Genomic DNA, 20,387 nt, shown 5'->3' on the forward strand with positions numbered 1-20,387 from the left:
GGATATTATCCGCGAGAATTCCTCAGTATGAACCCACCCTATGTATGTACTGTATATGTATACTTTGGTGGGTGGTGTTTGGTTTGAGGATTTGTGTACTGAATAATGTTGAATGCAACTGGACCAGGGGTTTAGTGTAGTAATGTTTTAGTATAGTGCACATGTTATGAGTATTATTGGTGATATTACTGTTATTATTAGTGTTGTTTAAAAACAAAACAAAGAGTTTGCACATGAGGTGATGTGTTTGGTGAGAGTGATGCTGGACCAGCTAATACATTTATGGACTTTGGGACTTGTATGTATTGTACAGTTATATTTTATTTATATTGTCATTGTTATGTTATTGTTAATTATTGTTGTAATGTTTTATATTTTTTAAATAAAAGATCTGCTGGATGTAACTCAGGATCAGGATACAGGATAAGTAATGTAATGTATATACACAGTGATCCCACCAGCAGAATACTGAGTGCAGCTCTGGAGGGTGTGGTTACTGGGTGTGTCTGTGTTTGCTGCTGAGCTCCACACATCCAGACTTCCAGGAGGAGAGAGGCTGATTTACCACCTGCTTCCCCAGGAAGGTGGCAGCTTCCTGGGAGAGTTCTCAGCATGGATCCCCTGACCTCCACCTCCCGGTCAAGGCCGGCGGGGGGTGTAGAGAGTAAGCTACCGGCCAGCGCTCCGGCTGGAGGGGTAAGAAGATCGAGTAGGGTTCGCAGCAATGTGGACCCAGCCCTTCCAGCGACGGGTGGAAGCCGCAAGGTTTCTGATGTTGATACAAAGCCTGCAAGTAAGGTGAGCGGAAGACGGGGTGCAGGTGCAGCTGCACGGAGGGGCTCCCAGGAGGGTCAGGTGGTGGAGCAGTGGGGTCTCAGGGGGCCCAGGGAGTCTGCAGCCACCTATGGTTCCAGGATAGCTACAAAGCTCACTGAGTATGAGCAGCTGGGAAAAAGACTGAAAGGTCTAAGAGAAGACCTGAGCTTTGCTAAGCACAGAGCCAGCTCAGCCCCAAAGAAGCAGAAGCCTGGGTTTACAGCCAAGGTGAAGTCTCTGCAGCAGGAGGTGAGAGAGCTGGAGCTGCAGAGAATGGTTATCCTGGAGGGCAGCGATATTTTCAGAGAGAAGCTCCTCAATGCGGACAGATTTGCCAGTATGAAATCCCCAAAGAAGGAGGAGGAGGAGGATGATGGGGGTGATTGTTCCGCAGATGGTGAGAGCAGTAGTGAGGAAGAGGAAGGAGAAGACATAGAAGCTGGAGAGACCACTGTGACAGCGAGTCTGGAGGACTTGGCTACAAAATCCCCCAGTGCACAAGTGGTGGATGAGTCCCAGCTGAGTCTACCTGCAGGACAAGTTGCCTTACCAACATCTTCAGGAGAAGGCTCTACAGAGGATGATGATGGTGGTGATGATGATGATGATGATGACGACAACGACTCTGGAGGAGCTCTGCTTGCACAGATAAAACAAATTGAATCCCCAGTGCACATGGAGAACTTCAGCTTTGGAGATGACCTGGGGATGGAGAGGTTAATTAAAAAGAAGAAAAAAGGCAGAAAAAAGAGGAAGAAGCCAGCAGAGCAGGTGAACCTTGTGTATGTTCCCTTTGTGCAGTCTGGGGCGGCTGGAAAGTCGTCTCAGGGTGCAGATACTGGTAATCTGACTGTCCCCGCTTCTGCTACTGTGGAGCGGGGCCAGAAAGCCAGTAAGAGTACAACCAAGATGGCGGAGAGCGCCGTCCTTGCTGGTCAGGGTAGTGAGGTCGGTAACGGTGTAGGAGCGGCCAGGGGGCCGGACAGTTTGGTGGCTGAGGTGACGTGTGCAGGGTGCTCTTCTGCAGGTAAAGGGAGGAGTGTCCCAGTGCCAGCGGCTGGCACATTGCCCGGGCGGTCGGGCATCAAAACCAAGCTTGTGGGCGATCCTTTGAGTGGACCTGGAGCTGCAGGATGCTCCTCTGCAGGCAAAGGGAGGAGTGTGCAGGCCTCAGGAGAAGCCACAAGTGCCAGCGATAATCGTACTGCCGGGGACAGAGCAAGCAGTAAAGAGACTGTAATGTCAGGTGCCTGTCTGGTGCCGCAGGTACACACCAATGGACATGGACAGATTTCTGACAGCCATAACATTAATGAAGCCATGCTTCAGGCGGTGCAGGAGATTGAGGCAGAGGTGCTGGCTGAGGCTGAGGGCCGGACAGGTGGCAATGCTGCATCTCCCTATGTTAAGGGGAAGACGGTTGCCCAGTCAAATGTGCCCGGGGATGCCAAGGATGCCACTGCTAATGCCAGAGCTACTACTAATATATCCTGTAGTAATGTAATAAAGCCAGCCAGACTACAGGTAGGCCAGTCCAGCCCAGCTAGGCAGGAAATGATTAATCCTGGTGTTAATGTTTCTTCTGTGGTTGCTGGGGGTAGTGGGGATGGTCCGGCTGCCCCCCCAGTGGTGGCCGCTCCAGTAAGGAGCTATGCCAACGTCGCTGCTGGGGGAACTAGGGGATCCTCATCTCTTAATCCAGGAGAAGGTAACTTGCAACGACGCCTCCTGGAGGCGTTGAGGAGAGGAGAAAGAACGCTCCAAGTAGAGGGCCGGGAGGTCGACCTGTCCTTCTACGTAGAAAGACATGGGCTTGGGGCATTCCGAGAGCATAATGGGGAAGTGGTCTGGTCCCTTCCGACACCCGGGCAGGAGGTTGGCCGTAGGAACGTGGCCCGTCTGGTATGGAGAGGCAGTGATGCGTGCCCAGCCAGGGCAAAGGTGGTGGAGCTTCTCTTCCAGATGAGATTCAGGGCGAATGACATCTTTGCCCTGATCCACCCCTACGGTACCTCTGAATTCGACATCAGCTTTGTGAAGCCAGAGGGACTTGAGCTCTTCTGGTCCAATCACGAGTTGGTGAAGGATGAGCCTGTGTGGCGGGATTTCGCTGTAAAGGCGGTATCCCGTCAGAGTTCTGTCAAGAAAGTGACCGTTTTGACGCGCAACGAGTCGCTTTCTTGCTATGACATCATGACCTGGCTAGGCAGGTATGGGGAGGTGACGGACATCCCCAAGAAAAATCTGGATGAGCATGGTATTTGGTCCGGAGCCTGGACGTTTTCCGTTCGCCTCCGTCGTTCAGGCAACACTGTCGCACACATTCCATCTGCTGCCTTCCTCGGACGCGATAGGATCCAAGTCTTTTACCAGGGACAGCCGAAGCTGTGTCACAGGTGTGGGGATCCCACCCACTTTAGTGCAAACTGCACTAAGCTGATTTGTGCATTGTGCGGTGCGGAGGGTCATCTGGCTGCCGCCTGTGGCCGGATTCGCTGTCACCTGTGTGGTGACCTTGGTCACCCATTTAGCAGGTGTCCACGCTCATTCTCCAATGCTGCGGCCGCCCAAGATGGGGAGAGCCTTGTTGTTGCCTCACCTGGGGAGGGGACCAGCAGAGGAGAAAGGGCACTAGTGCCAGTGAAGAAGGTGAAAAACAAGACCCCCTCTAAGCTAAGGCGAGAGGAGAAGCGCAGAAGGAGCAGGGACCTGGGAAGTTCCCTGGTGGCAGGAGTAGTCAGTGGTCCTGCTCCAGATGCCGGCTTAGAGGGAACAGCTGAGGCTCTAGAGGATATCGAGTTAGATGAAGAGATAAGGAGACTTCGTAAAGAGGAGGCAAAGAGAGCCATTTCCTCCAGTTCCTCCCAATATGAAAGTTTGGATGAGGATGGTGGGAAAGGGCAAAATGAAAAACGTAAGTGCGACAGTAGGAGGCAAGGCCAGAAGGGACCTAGGGCATCTTCTTCTTTGTCCTCCGGTGTTGCGGGCCAAGTGCCAAAGGAAAGCCTGACTGACCCCCCTCTGATCGTTCTGTCCAATAGGTACCAGGCCCTCGGCAAATCCGAGGTTGAGGGACTGATTTTGGAGACGGTGAGGTCTCCAGGAGGTGCCGAGCCTGTTCCTTCTGAGGCTGTTTCCTCGGGAGGTCAGGTGGCTCCTGGGTCAGGAGATGAGGATCTGGGTATGGATATGTCTGCATCTTTAAAGCGGGTTAAAGAAAAGGCAAAAGGATCTTCTTCTGATGGGGAAGGTGGTAAAAAGAAGGGTAGGAAATAAAGAGACAAGGCTGTCCAACTCAATCACCCATGATGGCGGCACTCACCCCATTGACGCTGGCATCCATTAACTGTGCCAGCATTAAGTCGGATACGGCTAGATTCGCAGCCTTTGATTTTCTCGGTCGTATTAACGCCGACATTTTGTTTTTGCAGGAGACCAGGTTGACAGATCAAGCCTTGCTAGTAAAAGCCAAGCGAGAGTGGAGGCATGGGCCTTCACACTGGTCTCTTGCGGCTGAGCCGTATAGTGGGGTGGCGGTCCTTTTTACCGCTTCTGCAGAATGCAGACGGGTTATTGAGTTGGAAATGGGGAGGTGCCTGATCTTGGATGTCCTCATGAAGGGGCAAGAGCTCAGGCTCATTAACATCTATGCCCCACAGACTAAGTGGGACCGTAAAAGCCTTTTCATGAGGATTAAGCCCTTTCTTTTTACGAGTCGGCAGGTGATCTTTGGTGGAGACTTCAACACTATCACGAGGTCTCAGGACAGGAGAGGCGCCAAAGACAAGCTGGCTTATGATAGCATGGCCCTGATTAGCATAGTTAGGGAAGCTCGCCTAGAGGATGCCCACATCCGGACACCCTCGGGCCACGCGGGTTTCACCTATCATCGAGGTAGCTGCAGGTCTAGATTAGACAGGTTTTATTTAAAGGAGGAAGCCGTCTCTTCCGCAGTGTCCGTGGTTGAGGTGGAGTTCTCCGACCACTGTCTAATTTTGTTTTCCCTGAATGTTTCAGAGACCCCCCGGATGGGTAGAGGCTACTGGAGGCTGAATTCGTCCCTCCTGGAAGAAGCAGAGGTAAGACAATCCTTTGAGGATTTTCTTCAGAGTCAGGTACCTCTACTGGGCCTATGTAGTAGTAAGTCAGAGTGGTGGGAGATATTCAAGAAGCGGGTTGCGAGGTTCTTCCGCCAGCTCTCGAGCCTCAGATCCCTGAATAGGTATCGTGTGTATCAGGGCCTGAGGAGGAAACTCGAGCATCTCGTCTCGACTGGAGGTAGTAGAGAGGAGATCTCCAGAGTGAAAGCCTTGCTCATGAGGTGTCAGTATGATAGGCACGCATCTTTAGTTTTTGAGAGGGATTTCGGGAGGTACCGCTCGCCCGACCCCTACAGAAACTGTAAGATGTCAGTGAATAGTAAGATTGTGACTGGACTGGTTGATAGTACGGGATCTCTGAACCGGTCCAGATCAGGGATCCTGGAGGTCATCAGATCCTTTTACTCACACCTCTTGGGGAGGAAGGATCTAGATCGAGATGTGATGTCGGGTTTCCTGGCTGAAACCATTCCTGAGCCAGGGGTAGACCCCTCTCTTGATGTTTTGGCAGAAGAGATCAGGGAAGAGGAAGTTAGACTGGCGATTGAAGGGCTTGCCCTGAAGAAGTCGCCAGGTCCAGATGGCTTAACATCTGAGTGGTATAAGACCTTCAGGGACCTCTTGGTTCCCCTCTTGACCGAGGTCTTCAATGAGTGTCTCTCCTCGGGCACTCTGCCGAGGTCAATGAGGAGGTCAGCCCTGATTCTTCTGTCAAAGGGTAAAGATTCGAGCCGTATTGAGAATTGGAGGCCCATAGCTCTTCTCAATGCGGACAGGAAGATTCTGGCCAAGATACTGTTTAATCGGCTGGTGAAGTTTGCACCCCGGCTCCTTTCGGGGGCTCAGCACTGCTCTGTTCCAGGCCGAAGCACCTTAAGGGCTGTCCTTAGTGTCAGGGAGGCAGTGGAGCGGAGTAGTGCGGGTCTTTGGAAGGGGTACTTGCTGTCCTTGGATCAGGCCAAAGCATTTGATCGGGTGAACCACGAGTACCTCTGGTCCGTCCTTCTGAGATATGGCCTACCAGATACTTTTGTCAATTGGCTTAAGATCTTGTATGCAGGGGCAGAGAGTTTCCCGCTGGTGAACGGTTGGTCTGGCCGCTCTTTTGAGGTTGGGTCTGGTGTTCGCCAGGGCTGTCCTTTGAGCCCACTGTTGTATGTGTTCGCGATCGACCCTTTCCTTAGGAGGGTTGGTTGTGGACCGTTGGCAGGGGTCGGGATGAGCCTGGAGGAGCCAGAAGCCACCCTGAGAGTGGTAGCGTACGCTGATGATGTCACTGTTTTTGTATCCTCGAGAGGGGAGGCAGTTATGGTGATGTCTGAAGTGGAGCTCTACTCGGAGGCATCCGGGTCCAAGATCAACCGGGACAAGTGTGAGAGTCTCTGGCTGGGAGGGGGGGATCCCAGGTTTGATCTCCCGGGCACCCTTCCAGAGCCCCAAGAGTCAGCAAAAGTATTGGGCATCACATTTGGCAAGGGTGATTACCCCACTAAAAACTGGGATGGTAGGCTCCTGGATGCCACTCGGAAGGTGGATCAGTGGAAAGGTTGGTCTTTAACCTTAAGGGAAAGGGTGCACCTGATCAAATCGTACCTGCTCCCTTTGTTTATCTACCTGGGCAGTGTATGTATCTTGCCAGAGGCTTCCTATACTAGGATCTACAGCCTGTTCTTCCAGCTGTTATGGGGGAATAGGCTGAACCTGGTCAAGAGAGAGGTTACGTACCGCACGAGGAGACTAGGGGGTTTGTCTATGGTGAACCCTGTGGTGTTCTTAGTGAACACATTCTTGAAAGCTAACATCGCAAACCTCTGGAAAGAGAGGGCTCCTCCGTGGGTACTCTCCTGCAGGGAATGGTTTCGGCCTTTCTTCCAGGAATGGGAGACAGGAGGGCGAGTGAAGGACCTTCGTACACCCCATGGATATCTTCCGGCTTACGCTACTCTGACTCTGAAGATGATACGTCGGTGGGGTCTGGGAATGTGGGAGATCAGGACTCAGTCAAGGAAATTCCTTGACCAAAGGGTTCTGTTGACCCATTTCCAGAAGCCCCTGGCGCTCAGGGATTGCCCAGGTCAGGATCTGAGGGTTGGGTTAAGTCTATTGAACTCAAAGAGGATCCCCCAGAAGTTTTGGGACTTGGCCTGGCGCTGCTTCCAGGGGAAGCTATATGTGAGGGACAATTTGAAGTGCAGGAGCTCCGATGATCGGGGGTGTCCCCGAGAGGAGTGTGGAAATACGCTGGAGAGCATGGATCATTTCCTGCTTCATTGTCCCTTCAATATAGGGGTTTACACCAGGGTGGGCGCCTCCATAGGTTGGAATCAGTTAGTCAGTCTCACCTATCCGGAGTGGGCTTATGGAGTATTCAGGAACCTGGGTGGCCGAGATCGCTGCACGTTATTTCTAGTCAGCTTAGTAGTTAGGTACCACACGTGGAACGCACGGTGTCTAGTATCTACACAGCGTAGAGTCCTCTCCGAGGTGGAGGTCTGTAGGAACATCACTGGTGACCTCGGGAAGATCAGGTCTTTGGAGTATGGCAGGCTGGGTACCAGTAGGGCTTCTCTCCTGTGGAGAGGGTTTTCCTTTGCTGTGCCCTAGGTACTGAGCCCACTGGGTGAGGGACCATAATTCTGGTTAGGGACAGAGTAGATAGGGACAGAGGTAGGGAGAGTGTGAGGGTTAGATTAATATTTAGGGATAGTAGTAGGGAGAGGGTAGGGTGAATAGTCAGGGATAGGTTATAAATTATTATGGTACCCGGTCTGCCATCCTCCGATCCCGGTGGGGGGCTGTGCATGACACTTTAGCTTTTTGTTTTAATTTTCTATTCAGTTATAAACAGTAAAGGGCTTACAGGCTACCGAACTTGAGCCTTGTTGTTATGTGTTGTGGTGTTGGTGTTTTAGGTAGTTTGGTAAGTTGAGGGCTGGATAAGCCCTATGGACGGTTATAGTTATTGTATATGGTATGGGGTATAGGATAGGTTGGGAGGGGTGATGGGGGGTTTACATCGCATGCTTTTTCCTGGATGAGTACTTGGGGTTCTGGCATGGGTCACTGAGGGACAAGAACTGAACTTATGGACCCAGACTCATGTCCAGATTTGGGGTGTGGGTGATGGGGTTTGTAGTTAGAATATTAGATAGGTTTATGTAATTTGATTGCTATAATTTTATTATTATTTGCATTATTGTTTATTAGTATACATTTTACATATTATTATTATTATTATTATTATTATTATTATTATTATTATTATCATATTTTATCTTTAAGTATATAAGGCAGCCGGACCTGGTATTCTCAAGTTAGTATTTGATGTTTCCATTTGTACTAACTTTGTTTTGTTAGGTTAGTTTTAGTTGAGGATAGTTTCTTAAAGTTGTGTATTGTGTGTGTGTGTGTGTGGGGGGGGGGGGGGGGGTTAGGTGGGAGTTATGTATATGGGGATGGGAGGTTTGGTTGGTGAATTGTGCTGGGGTGTGTGTGAGTGGGGGGTGCTGTGTGTGTGTTGAAGGAAAAAAAAAAAAAAAAAAAAAAAAAAAGCTTTGTGTAGTTTTGGTTTCTTATTTTGTTCAGTTATGTCCAAGCAGGGACTGTATTAAGTTAGAGACAAGAATGGCTCAAACCATGTTATAGCTTTTTGGCCTTTGGTCTAAAGTGGCTTTACTATATTATTTCTGTGTGCTGTGAGGTGTGAGTGTGGGGTAGGTAGTAGCGGTGGTGGGGTAGGTAGTAGCGGTGGTGGGGGTAGTAATAGTTGTAAGTTTGGGGGATTTTGGTACTATCTTATAATGAAGCTGGACTGGCCAGTGAGGCAGGTGTGAGGGATGATTTCCTTTCCGTAAAGACATTGTTTAAGAATTTATTAATTTGTTGTTTTTGTTATAAGCAGAAAAGCTTTGTATTTGTTTTTGTTCTGGCCGATGGAGCCGCGTTTATGTTTATGCAGTTATACTTGTTATGTTTTATATTTTTCTAATAAAAAGAATTACAGAATGTAACTCAGGATCAGTACAAGATAAGTAACATAATGTATGTACTGTACATAGTGACTTCATCTGCAGAATAGTTTGTGCAGCCACAAATTTGTAACTTGGTTTAAGAGCTCCCTGTATTGGGTGGGAGGGGGAGTGGGGGGAGGGGCATGGTCTGCATGGTCTACAGCACTGTACTCTGCCCCAGGAAGTCTCCCTCACCTTCCAAAATATAGCAGATCTACTTTAGGCTGGGCTTGCATCAGGGGACAGGACTGTGGCGGTAATATCTTCATAGCTGTAACCCCAGGACAGACAGCACAGCATGTATGTACCCACATCTGTCCTGCTCATTCCTTCATGTTCCCTGCAGTCTCTGTCAGTCCTTGTGTTTCCCATCCTCTCCATTCTTGCTATAATGTGCCTGCACTTACACTCAGCTATACATGCTGCTGCTATAATGTGCCTGCACTTATGCTCAGCTATACACACTACTGCTATAATGTGTCTGCACTTACACTCAGCCATTCACACTGCTATATACAGAAGTTTCTATCGCTGTCCTCCTGCACAGCTGTGATTCTCACTTCCTGATTGGTCTATGCTGAACACCCCCCCCCCTCCCATTGCTGTCATTGCTGTGACCACACAGACTGCTGACAGCAGTCCTGCTTCTCTATTCTGGCCTGTTGTACTACACTACTGCATTATGGGGATCTGCAGCTCCATCCTGTATCTAACAACTGCTGCAGTTTTTTCAGGTTTATGCCGTTACTATACATTATACTCCACATGCTGATTGCTATACTGTACAGTAACTTATAATATGACATATTCAGCTGTTTCTCATTGTTTGTTTCATCTGTTCTACATGTTATTCAGAATGAGGCTGCATTCACACGTCCCCTAAAATTGTCCGTGGTCGCGGATCCGGCTAGGGGATCTGTGCCGCGATCATCCTCCAGATTGCAGCACGAATTGTATGAAAAAGCCCTAAAAAAATCATTATTTTGGGGGGTGTAAGCAGTTGTCTGCATTCTAGTGATTCCTTATGGGAAATTTTGCTTTGGTTTATTAGTGGATTTGGATTACAATCACGGATTTGGAAAAAATATAAGGATCCGCAACAATATACTGACGTAAATGAAGCCTAAAGCTTGTCTGCCATAAAGGAAGACACTAGTCATAAATGACACATGGTACGTGGGGGCCTTGGTACTGATTTTGCATTAGAGCCAATGATAACATGGACCAACCACAACAGGGATCCTGTTAGCTGTGGGGCCCCTCTGCTTCATGTACGTCACTAGCTATCCTGCACTCTACATACAATATAATGCAATGACCTGGTTTTCTAGAGGACGAGGCAGAGATCACATGAGACAGGTGCGGAGAACAGAGCATTGCACTCCTGAGGGATGGGGGCTGTAATGCTCTGCAGCAATTATTTGGCTGAGGAAAGAGCCTGTCCAGAGAAGCATGAAGAGGAGATGATTCATCCCTAGAGAGACATGCATGGATTGGGCGTCCGGAGGCGTTATTTTGGCTGCAGTCCTCTTCATACGGGATTCTGCAGCACTGAGCTGACATCCCCATGAAATAAATGATTCTGCAGGATGGGACAAGTGCTGCAGCCGAGTGAAGCTCCTGCTGTAGGGTGTAGCACTGCCTGTCTCCCGCCCTCTGCCCAGGGATGCACAGCCGTGTGATTGAAACCACTGCTTGGCAGCTGTCACTGGAACGACACAGGGGTTTCCTGATCATGCCCCTGGGGATGTCCACATGCAGCTTGTGTCATCCCGCAGAGCTGTGAACGTCTCCCTGAGGTTAGTGCTGGGGGATCACATCTTGTCACATCACATCAGTCCGGATGATGGGCTCCGACTGCCTGATCTGCCCAAGGTCAGGAGGAGCAGAGACGGGACTCCAGCTCCATATAGGCCAGTGACCAGGGACTGACATTGACTACGACTCTGTTATCAGCATCTGTCATTGTATGCATCTATTGTTCTCTGTTATCAGCCATGGCAGGCAGGGGAGAGGCTGAGGGTACTAGTCTTCAATGGGAAGTTCAGATTGATCACTTTTGTCATGATCGCTACCTTTAAGCCACCGGTAATGGCCTTAGGGATTGTGGCCGTTAAATTGGCTATTAATAAATGCTGTGGCCCATTACTGCCCCCTGTCGTCCAGAGAACTGTGCCAATTGACCTTGCAGGGAGAACGTGGCGATGGGCGAGGGGCATTTAGTTTTCTTGCCCTGGTGACTTGTGAAGTGATGGCATCTTATGTGCTCCTAACTATAGGTAAGAGTGCTTTACTGATGGAGCATGTGAAAGTACAACTTATCATATCCTGATGGTCAGACATACATAAGTGGATAGATAGAAGAACGGCCAAAATGAAGGCCTGAAATATAGATAGATAGGAGATAGATAGATAGATAGATAGGTAGATAGATATGTGATATATAGATATGGTAGATAGATGATAGATAGATAGATGATAGATAATAGATAGATAGATAGATAATGGATAGATGGATATGTGATATATAGATATGGTAGATAGATAATAGATAGATAGATAGATAGATACAAATAGAAAAAGCCGTGGCACTCAAAAATATAGTGAAAAAAATAAGTGGTTTATTTGCCCAAAACCCGCGGGTTTTGGGCAAATAAACCACTTATTTTTTTCACTATATTTTTGAGTGCCACGGCTTTTTCTATTTGTATATACCTAGCACCTGTGGTCGCAAGGGTGCATGCTTGAAGGCACCGAACCTACTTATCCTAAGGAGTGCTGCACTAAAGATTTCATTTGTAGATAGATAGATAGATAGATAGATAGAGTAGATAGATGATAGATAGATATGTGATATATAGATATGGTAGATAGATGATAGATAGATATGTGATATATAGATATGGTAGATAGATAATAGATAGATAATAGATAGATAGATAGATAGATGATAGATAATAGATAATGGATAGATGGATATGTGATATATAGATATGGTAGATAGATAATAGATAGATAGATAGATAGATAGATATGTGATAGATAGATAGATAGATAGATGATATATAGATATGGTAGATAGATAGATAGATATGTGATATATAGATATGGTAGATAGATAATAGATAGATAGATAGATAGATAGGAGATAGATAGATAGATAGATAGATAGATATGTGATATATAGATATGGTAGATAGATGATAGATAAATAGACCTGGTAATCCAGAACTGAGCGCACGTTACTGGGGATTCTCCTGTATACTTATGAGGCTCAGAGTTGTGGATATATCTAATGATCCTTGCACATTGATGTTTCAGGTGCTTTGTACATTTTACGGGATATGAGAGTTCATTCAGTCTTCTAGAAATATCTAATTAGATGTGATGTTGGAAGCCCTTCCATGATCTTGTTATATATTTAATGATATGGGGGTTGGGCTCCTTCCTATTTTTGATGGTTAGTTTGAGTTGTGTGTTCCAGGCCACTGCTCCCTCTATATAATGTAATGTGAATGGCTCATTGCTGTAAGTATGCAGATGTAGCAGAGCTGATTCTGTTTTCATTTGTTTTCCATGGATTAATTGTTAAACTACTGAGTTATCTAAAAGAAACCCTCCATGACTTACTGAAGTCATACAAGCCTCACTATTACATACAGGGCAGAGTAGCAGAGCAGCTATATAAATCACTGTCTGTGTGCACAAATGACAAACGCCACAAACCAAAAGTAACATCTGACAGCTAAAAACACTGATAAAAAATGCCAACAAAATTGTCAGGAGAAGCACTGAGCGTCTGTGTAGAGTCTTTAGTGCTGTATGCCCTCTCCTAGACTGCAGGAGCGCAGAAAGTGTGTTTAGAGTGTGCATATACATATGTAGAGTGTCTGGAGTGTGTGAATACAGGGGTGTAGAGTGAGTGTCTGGAGTCTAGGCATATAGTTGTGTAGAGTGTTTGGAGTGTGTGTGTAGGTGTGTAAAAGCATCTGGAGTATGTGTATATAGGTGTGTAGAGCTTTGGAGTGTTCATCTTTAGGCAAACAGAGAGAGTAAAGTGTGTGCAAATAAGTTTGCAGAATGTGTCTGGAGTGTGCACACAGGTGTGTAGATTCTGTAGAGTGTCTAGAGTGTGCACAGAGTGCAAGGAAATGTCTTTGCAGTGCGTATGTATAAATGATTGTGGTTGGATGTGTATGCAGGTGTGCAAAGTCTGTGTCTGGAGTGTGTGCATAGAGGTGTGTAGAGAGTCTCGAGTGTGTTCATTGAGGTGTGTAGAGTGTTCATTGAAGTGTGTTGAGTGTCTGGAGTTTGAGCATACTGGTGTGTAGAGTGTCTAGAGCAGTGCTTCTCAATTCCAGTCCTCGGGCCTCACCAACAGGTCATGTTTTTCCCATACAAAGGACACCTGTGATAATACCTGATAGACGGAGTATAATTAGATCACCTGTGAAATACTAAGGAGATCCCCAAAACATGACCTGTTGGTGAGGCCTGAGGACTGGAATTGAGAAGCACTGGTCTAGAGTGGGTGCATAGATGTGTGTTAAAGGGGTTGTCCAGCAAAAATCTTTTTCTTTCAAATCAACTGGTGTCAGAAAGTTATACAGATTTGTAATTTACTTCTATTAAAAAAATCTCAAGTCTTCCCATGCTTATCAGCTGCTGTATGTCCTGCAGAAAGTGTTGTTTTATTTTCAGTCTGACACAGTGCTCTCTGCTGACATCTCTGGTCGAGACAGGAACTGTCCAGAGCAGGAGAGGTTTTCTACCGAGATTCATAGAAAATTGAGACAGAGTTCCTGTCTCGGCCAGAGATGTCAGCAGAGAGCACTGAGTCAGACTGGAAATAAAAGTACAGTATGTATGTGGATTTTGTGTAGTGTGTCTATACCAGTGCTTCTCAATTCCAGTCCTCAGGCCTCACCTGACAGTATAATTATATCACCTGTGAAATACTATGGAAATCCTCAAAACATGTTGGTGAGACCTGAGGACTGGAATTGAGAAGCACTGGTCTATACAGATGTTCACTTACAAGGATTTCTGCACATTTGCCAGCTATCAGGAGTGAGTGAATGACTGAATGAGTGGGTGGGTAGGGGGGCATTTGCCACCATAAAAATTAAACTGTGGCTATTACTGTTCTGGGGACACTGTCTGTCACTTTAGAGAAAGGAGACACTTAGACATTAAAGTATCAATATCATAATTATACATCTTCTAAAACTGATCAACTGTTATAGGCATCCAGCTTTCCTACAATCCTGAATAGCAGATTTACTCCTCCTGATACCTCCTTGGTCCCATATCACTGCCTAGCTAAGCAGATATGCCATTCTAACCAGGGTGACAACCCAGGATGAACTGTATTGGAGGCACATTAGTTGTCACTCAGCTTTCCCAGTAACAGAATTATTTGCAAGTCACTGATATTGGTCGGGTAAATCTGAGTGCAAAAGGACACGAGACGTCCCTGCCAGTGCAGAACGCAGGATGGCCGAGGCGTCTGTGTAGACGCTTCCCCTTGGGATTGGCCGTATACATTATGGATGCCGCCGTTTCTTGTATTCAGGACTGGTGCATTATTTATATGCTGTCTGAGGGCTGCTGAAAATCTGCTGAGTTTTATTCCTCCTCTGGTTATGATAAATGAGCACATTATTAAATAGAAGAGCTGCGGACGATTAACAACACTAGTGGTTTCCTAAGATCGATGACCAGAGCCGGCGCACCAGTGCAGTCACCGCCAGTGTTAACCCTTAGCATGCTTTCACTCATGGTGTTCTGATGCAGTTTCTGAAGCCAGTGCACTGAGTGGTTGGTAAAGGAGGGGGACATCTTTAGGGATGTACTTCAGAAAACTGCATCAAAACAGCATGTGTGAAAACAGCCTAATACAGTGCCCCCAGAGCAAAAATACAGAAGATCCTGCAGCCACCATATTAATGTACCCAACAGCTGTATCCTCTTCCCCAGCATCCCTGGTGTTAAAGAAGGGAAGTATAACCTGTAGGCCTGGTTCACACGGAGTCTCTTGCATGCATCATGCACCATGATTGAAAACACTTTCAATGCAATTGTTTTCAGTGGGGACTTAAGGGGCTATTTATCAGGGTGGTGTGGTGCTCTCCCCATCATGGAGACACCCCGTGGCAACAGGCTAGAGATATCTGGCTATCCCGTGTTTTGAGACTCCCAACCGAGACTCCACGTACTCTTGTTTTGAATACTTCATTACCACTTTTACTTAAAGTACAGCCTTTTGCGAGGGGTATATACAGTAGTAACTCATGGTGGGACACCACACTTGTAGCCCTACTTTAGTATAAGGATGCCAGGATGCAAGGATGTAGTTGGCCATATGCAGTAAGGACTGAACCTGCCAAATAGGTAAAACTGCAAGTATTTAAAAAAAGTAAAAAAAAGTAGGTTAAAATATGACAAACTCCGACCAATCATAGGGTTTTTTTTTTAACCTTAAAATTACAGGGCTAATCTGCAGCAGGTGTAACATGAATCTCCTGGGCTCCAATGCAAATTGTGTAACAAAGCCCCGACCTATCATGTGCCATTTATATGCCAGAAGGGGCTTGGTATCCTAAATGTATGGATGTGTACCTGCCCATTCCCTACAATTCATGGGGAACGGGGACACAACTGCCCTAGTAGCCTACCTGTTAACCTTACAGGTTGACACATTACACTAACATTCTGCTTCCTCTCTCATATAGAGGAGATGGCCCAGTCGCCAGCGCTGCGGACGGAGTATCTGGTGACAGGGATGCGAACTCCACCTGCCAGGAGGAACAGTAAGCTGGCCACCCTGGGGAGGATCTTCAAACCTTGGAAGTGGAGGAAAAAGAAAAGTGAGAAGTTGAAACAGTCCTCTGCAGGTAAGAATAACTGTGAAAATATATCCAATATGGCAACTATTGCAGATTACACCCTGTCTTGATGTATAGTGATACCGACCCTCCTTCTATATTGCTGTATCACTAGCACTATCATTGAAATTAAACAACCCCTGTAGGCATTGTAGGAGCGGCCATGGTCTTCTCTGCTTAGTGTCCATGTAAAATGCTAGAGTATCACATTTGCCGTGCTAAAAACAAGTTCTGAACTATCAGATCAGATGTATGGATGCTGGATTACAGGAATATCATGACATGGACATGACCAGTTATTCTAATAACTGTATATGTTTGTAGGACTTGTATCATCTCCGAAGAAGATCACTTCTCGGCAGGCCCGCGATGACATCATCAAGAAGGGGATTTTGGAGATTATGGAAAAAGGTAAAATGTCAATCACAGGGTGTTGTAATGTGTTACTGTATAAACCAGCGTATTATAATGCACTTGGCAGCTGGACATGATGGAGGCGGCCATAGTCTGGGCAGAGAAAGCTCCAATCACGGCATTGATAAAAGCACAGAGGGCAATGCTACCTTTATATCTGGCTAGATTGGTTTACCCATTGGGATCAGTTGGCTCTGACTGCTTTGTTTCAGACAGGAGAGTAAACAGTCATACATCTCTCCTGGTTATGGTCTGTTAGAGAGTCCCATCTGTTTCTGGATCTTCTGTAGACTTCTGTAGATGATCAGAGAGCCAGAATCAGACACAGCTTGTATATGCAAAGTATCCCTATCACTTTTGATGTTCCAGACAGACCCCCAGTCCACTATATCAGTGGGGAGGTGGACAGCAACTGGGTGGCATAGATCAACTATATTAGTGCTGGTTTGGTCCTGCTCCCCTGTTGTATGTTAATATTACTGTATTGAACTTTGGTAAGACCAACCTTAGGCTGTGCCTAAGCAACCATAAAGAAGGCCTGTATGGGTACTTAAGGGGGTTATTACAATCTCAAGCTGTCATCCCATAGATAGGAGTTAAAAACGTGAGATGAGAATATCCCTTTAAGTGGTTGTTCATTTTGGATGATCCTATTTTATTTAACAGTGAGACCCCAGCAATGAGCTGTTATCTGTTGCGAAATTCAACAACAGGTGTTCAGTTTTGCTTCTGCACTACACCAGAGCAACTTAAAGAGACTCTGTACCCAAAATCTGCTCTCCCCCCCCCCCCTAAACCGATTGTACCGTCGGATAGCTGCTTTTAACCCAAGATCTGTCCTGGGGTCCGTTCGGCAGGTGATGCAGTTATTGTCCTAAAAAACAACTTTTAAACTTGCAGCCCCGTGTCAAACTGCTGTGCCCTAGAGTGTCTGTGCCCTAAGCCTGCAACACCTCTCCTTCCCTCCTCCCTGCCCTCTTCATAATTAGGAATGCCCCAGGCAGGATTTCTCCTAATCATCACTTGTCTGAACACTGCACATGTGCCTTAACGATCCAGCACATGTGCACCGCTTAGACAAGTGATGAATAGGAGGAATCCTTCTAGGGGCATTCCCAATGATAAAGAGGGCAGGGAGGAAAAAGGGAGGCGTTGCAGGCCTAGGGCACAGACACTATAGGTCACGCCAATTTAACACAGTGCTGCAAGTTTACAAGTTGTTTTTTAGGACAATAACTGCATCACCTACCGAACGGACCCCAGGACAGCTTTTTTTTTTTTTTTTTGGGGGGGGGGCAGGGGGTGTGGAGGTGGGGTGGGGTTGGGCAGATTGTGGGTACAGAGTCGCTTTAAGTATTACACAGTCCTTTTTGTAATCAGTGGGCTGTATGTGGTGTATGGACATGCAGGGTTCTCCAGTGCAGGAGCCACTCTTTGTAGGTGCTTTGGCTAATAGAAGGGCATTCTGAGTGTACATCCCCCTATATTAGCTCAGAATTCCCTAAGAAGGTATATAAAAGGAGACTTTTACGACAGGTTACTGCCTTGTATCTCCGGTGCCTCCTCTCCCTGACATTATATACAATTACAACCTCCAGCCAAGAATTTATTAGGGTGGGTTAGGAAAATACTGATGCCATTTATTCAGTGTAAGAATTGTCATAGCATACTCCATTAATAAATAATATGCTTTAAAAAATCTTCCATTAGAGTCGGCACTGTAGTCGCTGCAGGTCCCTCTCAATAACCCTGTATTCACAGCCGGCACAATGAGAGCGATTAAAGAAAGAGCTGCGGACCCCCGCTGGGTTTTCCAGTCACGCCGCTCCAATTATGTACTGCTGTTCTGTTACTGAACACATGGGTTATACGTGGGAGCCTTCAGAATCCGGTTTTGTATCAGTCGCCCACATACTGTACCAGCCATCCTCTAGCTTACAATATCAGCTTGTGTCTTATGGGTAGACACTGGCGCCTAGTGGTGGATTGTGGAATGGAACATTCTATTTATGGCATCATGTGGAAATGGATTGTTAAAGGGGTCCTATACTTTTTATATACATTGTTTATATTCTTATAAGCTTTGAAATTTGGGGATTAAATACCTGTAAAATACATTCTCCCTAAGTGCATCATTCCCTAAAACAGAGTTCAACAACCTGTGGGTGGCTGTACAGCATGCTAGGAGTTGTTAGTTTGCAACAGCTGAGACACAGGTTGGGCAGCACAAAACATTCAGGAATCAAGGCTTAAAATAGTTATCTGGGCTTAGAAAAACGGGTCACTTTCTTCCAGAAACAGCACCATTCTTGTCCTCAGTTTGGGTGTGGTTTTGCAGCTCAGCTTTATTGCAGTGAATCAAGCACAGTTGTAATTCCCCACGCAACCTGAGCACAAGTGTGGCGCTGTTGTTGAAAGAAAAGTTCTATATTTTTCTAATCCTGGACAATCCCTTTAAATGGGTGCTCTCATCACAAACTTGAAAGCTTCAGCTAGTTATGCTTTATATCTGCCCATGAGTTTGCCACTGCTCTGTGCTCTTGCTTATAAAAGAGAATCCGGTGTCAGAGACCCCCTTCGCATATGTCATTATAGAGTGAGAATTGTCTCAATGACACAGTCCCTTTAACACAGGAAGCCACAACCCTTCTGTGCTCTGTCATAAGAACAAATAATAGGTCATGTCCCTTTTATGTATGACAGAGAACATAGACAACAATGATATCAGCTACAAAGAGCGGCTACCACTCTGGAGGACCCTGCATTTGTGTGCATTGCACGAACAGCCTATTGATTTTAATGCAAATTATGTAATACTTTTTCCCCCCTGTGGTGGCGCTATAAGGAAACTGAACTTATGATCAACTTAGATCAAAACTGATTGCTGGTCGTCGCTGTGACTTATTGCTATTAGAGAACAGCCCCACATTGCAGCAGTCCGTGGTGGCCAGTGATTTTGCCTGTAATAGTACAGTTTCAGTAAAAAGTTATTGTGTCTTTGTCAGCAAGAGGTAGATGCAATGTGGGACTACCCCCTAATAGAAGGGCATTGTGCAAGGTGCATCAGGGTCCACGTTAGGAGGGGTCCTATTTCATCCATTTCAGCTAGCCAACAAAGAAGGTGGGTTATGCTGCTCATTAGATGACATACCCTACACCAGAAACTAGATATGCCCTAGGTACAGCCAACTTCTGAGGTATTTTGAGAAAATGGGTGGTGGCAGCAAATGGCCAAAAACATCTCCCTGGAAGACCATGGGCTAGAATTTCACAAGATGGGAGCATAGCCACAACCTTCATTTCCACTGGGATCCATAATGGTGGATGCCATTAGGAGGAGTATGTAGACTTGATGTGAGGTGTCCATAGGTGCTCTTTAGGATATGTAGTGTGCTGGGTTGGCAAACCCTGAAGGGCAACCCCTACCATCTCTATACTGGTTTGTCTAGTGACAATGATACCGATTCACAGATCAAACAAACTGATTTTTCAGACCTTGACCCTAAAGACTGTGCAGTAGAAGACGCCATCAGAGAGTCCACCGGGGACCCTCCAACCCCTCTAAGCCAGTCACCTCCCACTGAAGAAACGCTTCCAGAAACTTCTGCAGCAGCCGCACTGAATGTCAGCTCTCTGGATGAGGACCAGCAGACAGACACAGGGGAAGATCAAGAAGGTATCACGATTATGAGTCCTTCAGTCGTCCCTTTCTACAAATACTTTGCTGTTTTTGATACAGCTGGGCAATAACCAGTGTTACCACCAATTGCCACCTGGGGTTTCACCCAGATTTCCCAGAATCCTCATGAGCAAATCAATTGAGTACTGGGATGTAAATTAACAGATATTACATTAAGGACTCAAGATTTTTTTAAAAATTTTGATAGAAGAGGACGACTGACTGGCTATATTTCAAAGGGGTACTGAGGACCCCCTCTATCAGCTAATGCAGCTCCAAAAAGCATTTCTCCCTCTGGAGCACCCAGCATGCATTAAACAGGCAACAACTTGATTTCACTGTAATACTTCACTAAACCTGTGGGGGGCACTGCAGAGAAATCAAACACTTGATTTATCGTTAACTCACAGATTATGGCTGATCACTGAGTGTCCTAGAAGGATAACATGTGATCAACTTATTTCACTTACTACTAGATAGT

The 20,387-nt window shown here is 46.5% G+C and overlaps 1 protein-coding gene across 2 annotated transcripts in view; it reads left to right on the forward strand.

Annotated features, from left to right (window-relative positions):
- PHACTR3 (phosphatase and actin regulator 3) overlaps nucleotides 1–20,387 on the forward strand; it is a 122,674-nt gene that overhangs the window by 23,667 nt on the left and 78,620 nt on the right. Inside the window, exons 1-4 of one of the 2 annotated variants that reach the window (XM_069952309.1) lie at nucleotides 10,636–10,725; nucleotides 15,661–15,822; nucleotides 16,138–16,224; nucleotides 19,721–19,903. In XM_069952309.1, the coding sequence (XP_069808410.1) occupies nucleotides 15,666–15,822; nucleotides 16,138–16,224; nucleotides 19,721–19,903 (427 nt within the window). In that variant the 5' untranslated portion in view covers nucleotides 10,636–10,725; nucleotides 15,661–15,665. Of the gene's footprint in view, nucleotides 1–10,635; nucleotides 10,726–15,660; nucleotides 15,823–16,137; nucleotides 16,225–19,720; nucleotides 19,904–20,387 lie in introns of those variants that run through there. The other variant, XM_069952308.1, reaches the window with a different exon arrangement.

Source organism: Dendropsophus ebraccatus, chromosome 14, assembly GCF_027789765.1.
Source record: "Dendropsophus ebraccatus isolate aDenEbr1 chromosome 14, aDenEbr1.pat, whole genome shotgun sequence".
Classification (NCBI taxonomy): domain Eukaryota; kingdom Metazoa; phylum Chordata; class Amphibia; order Anura; family Hylidae; genus Dendropsophus; species Dendropsophus ebraccatus.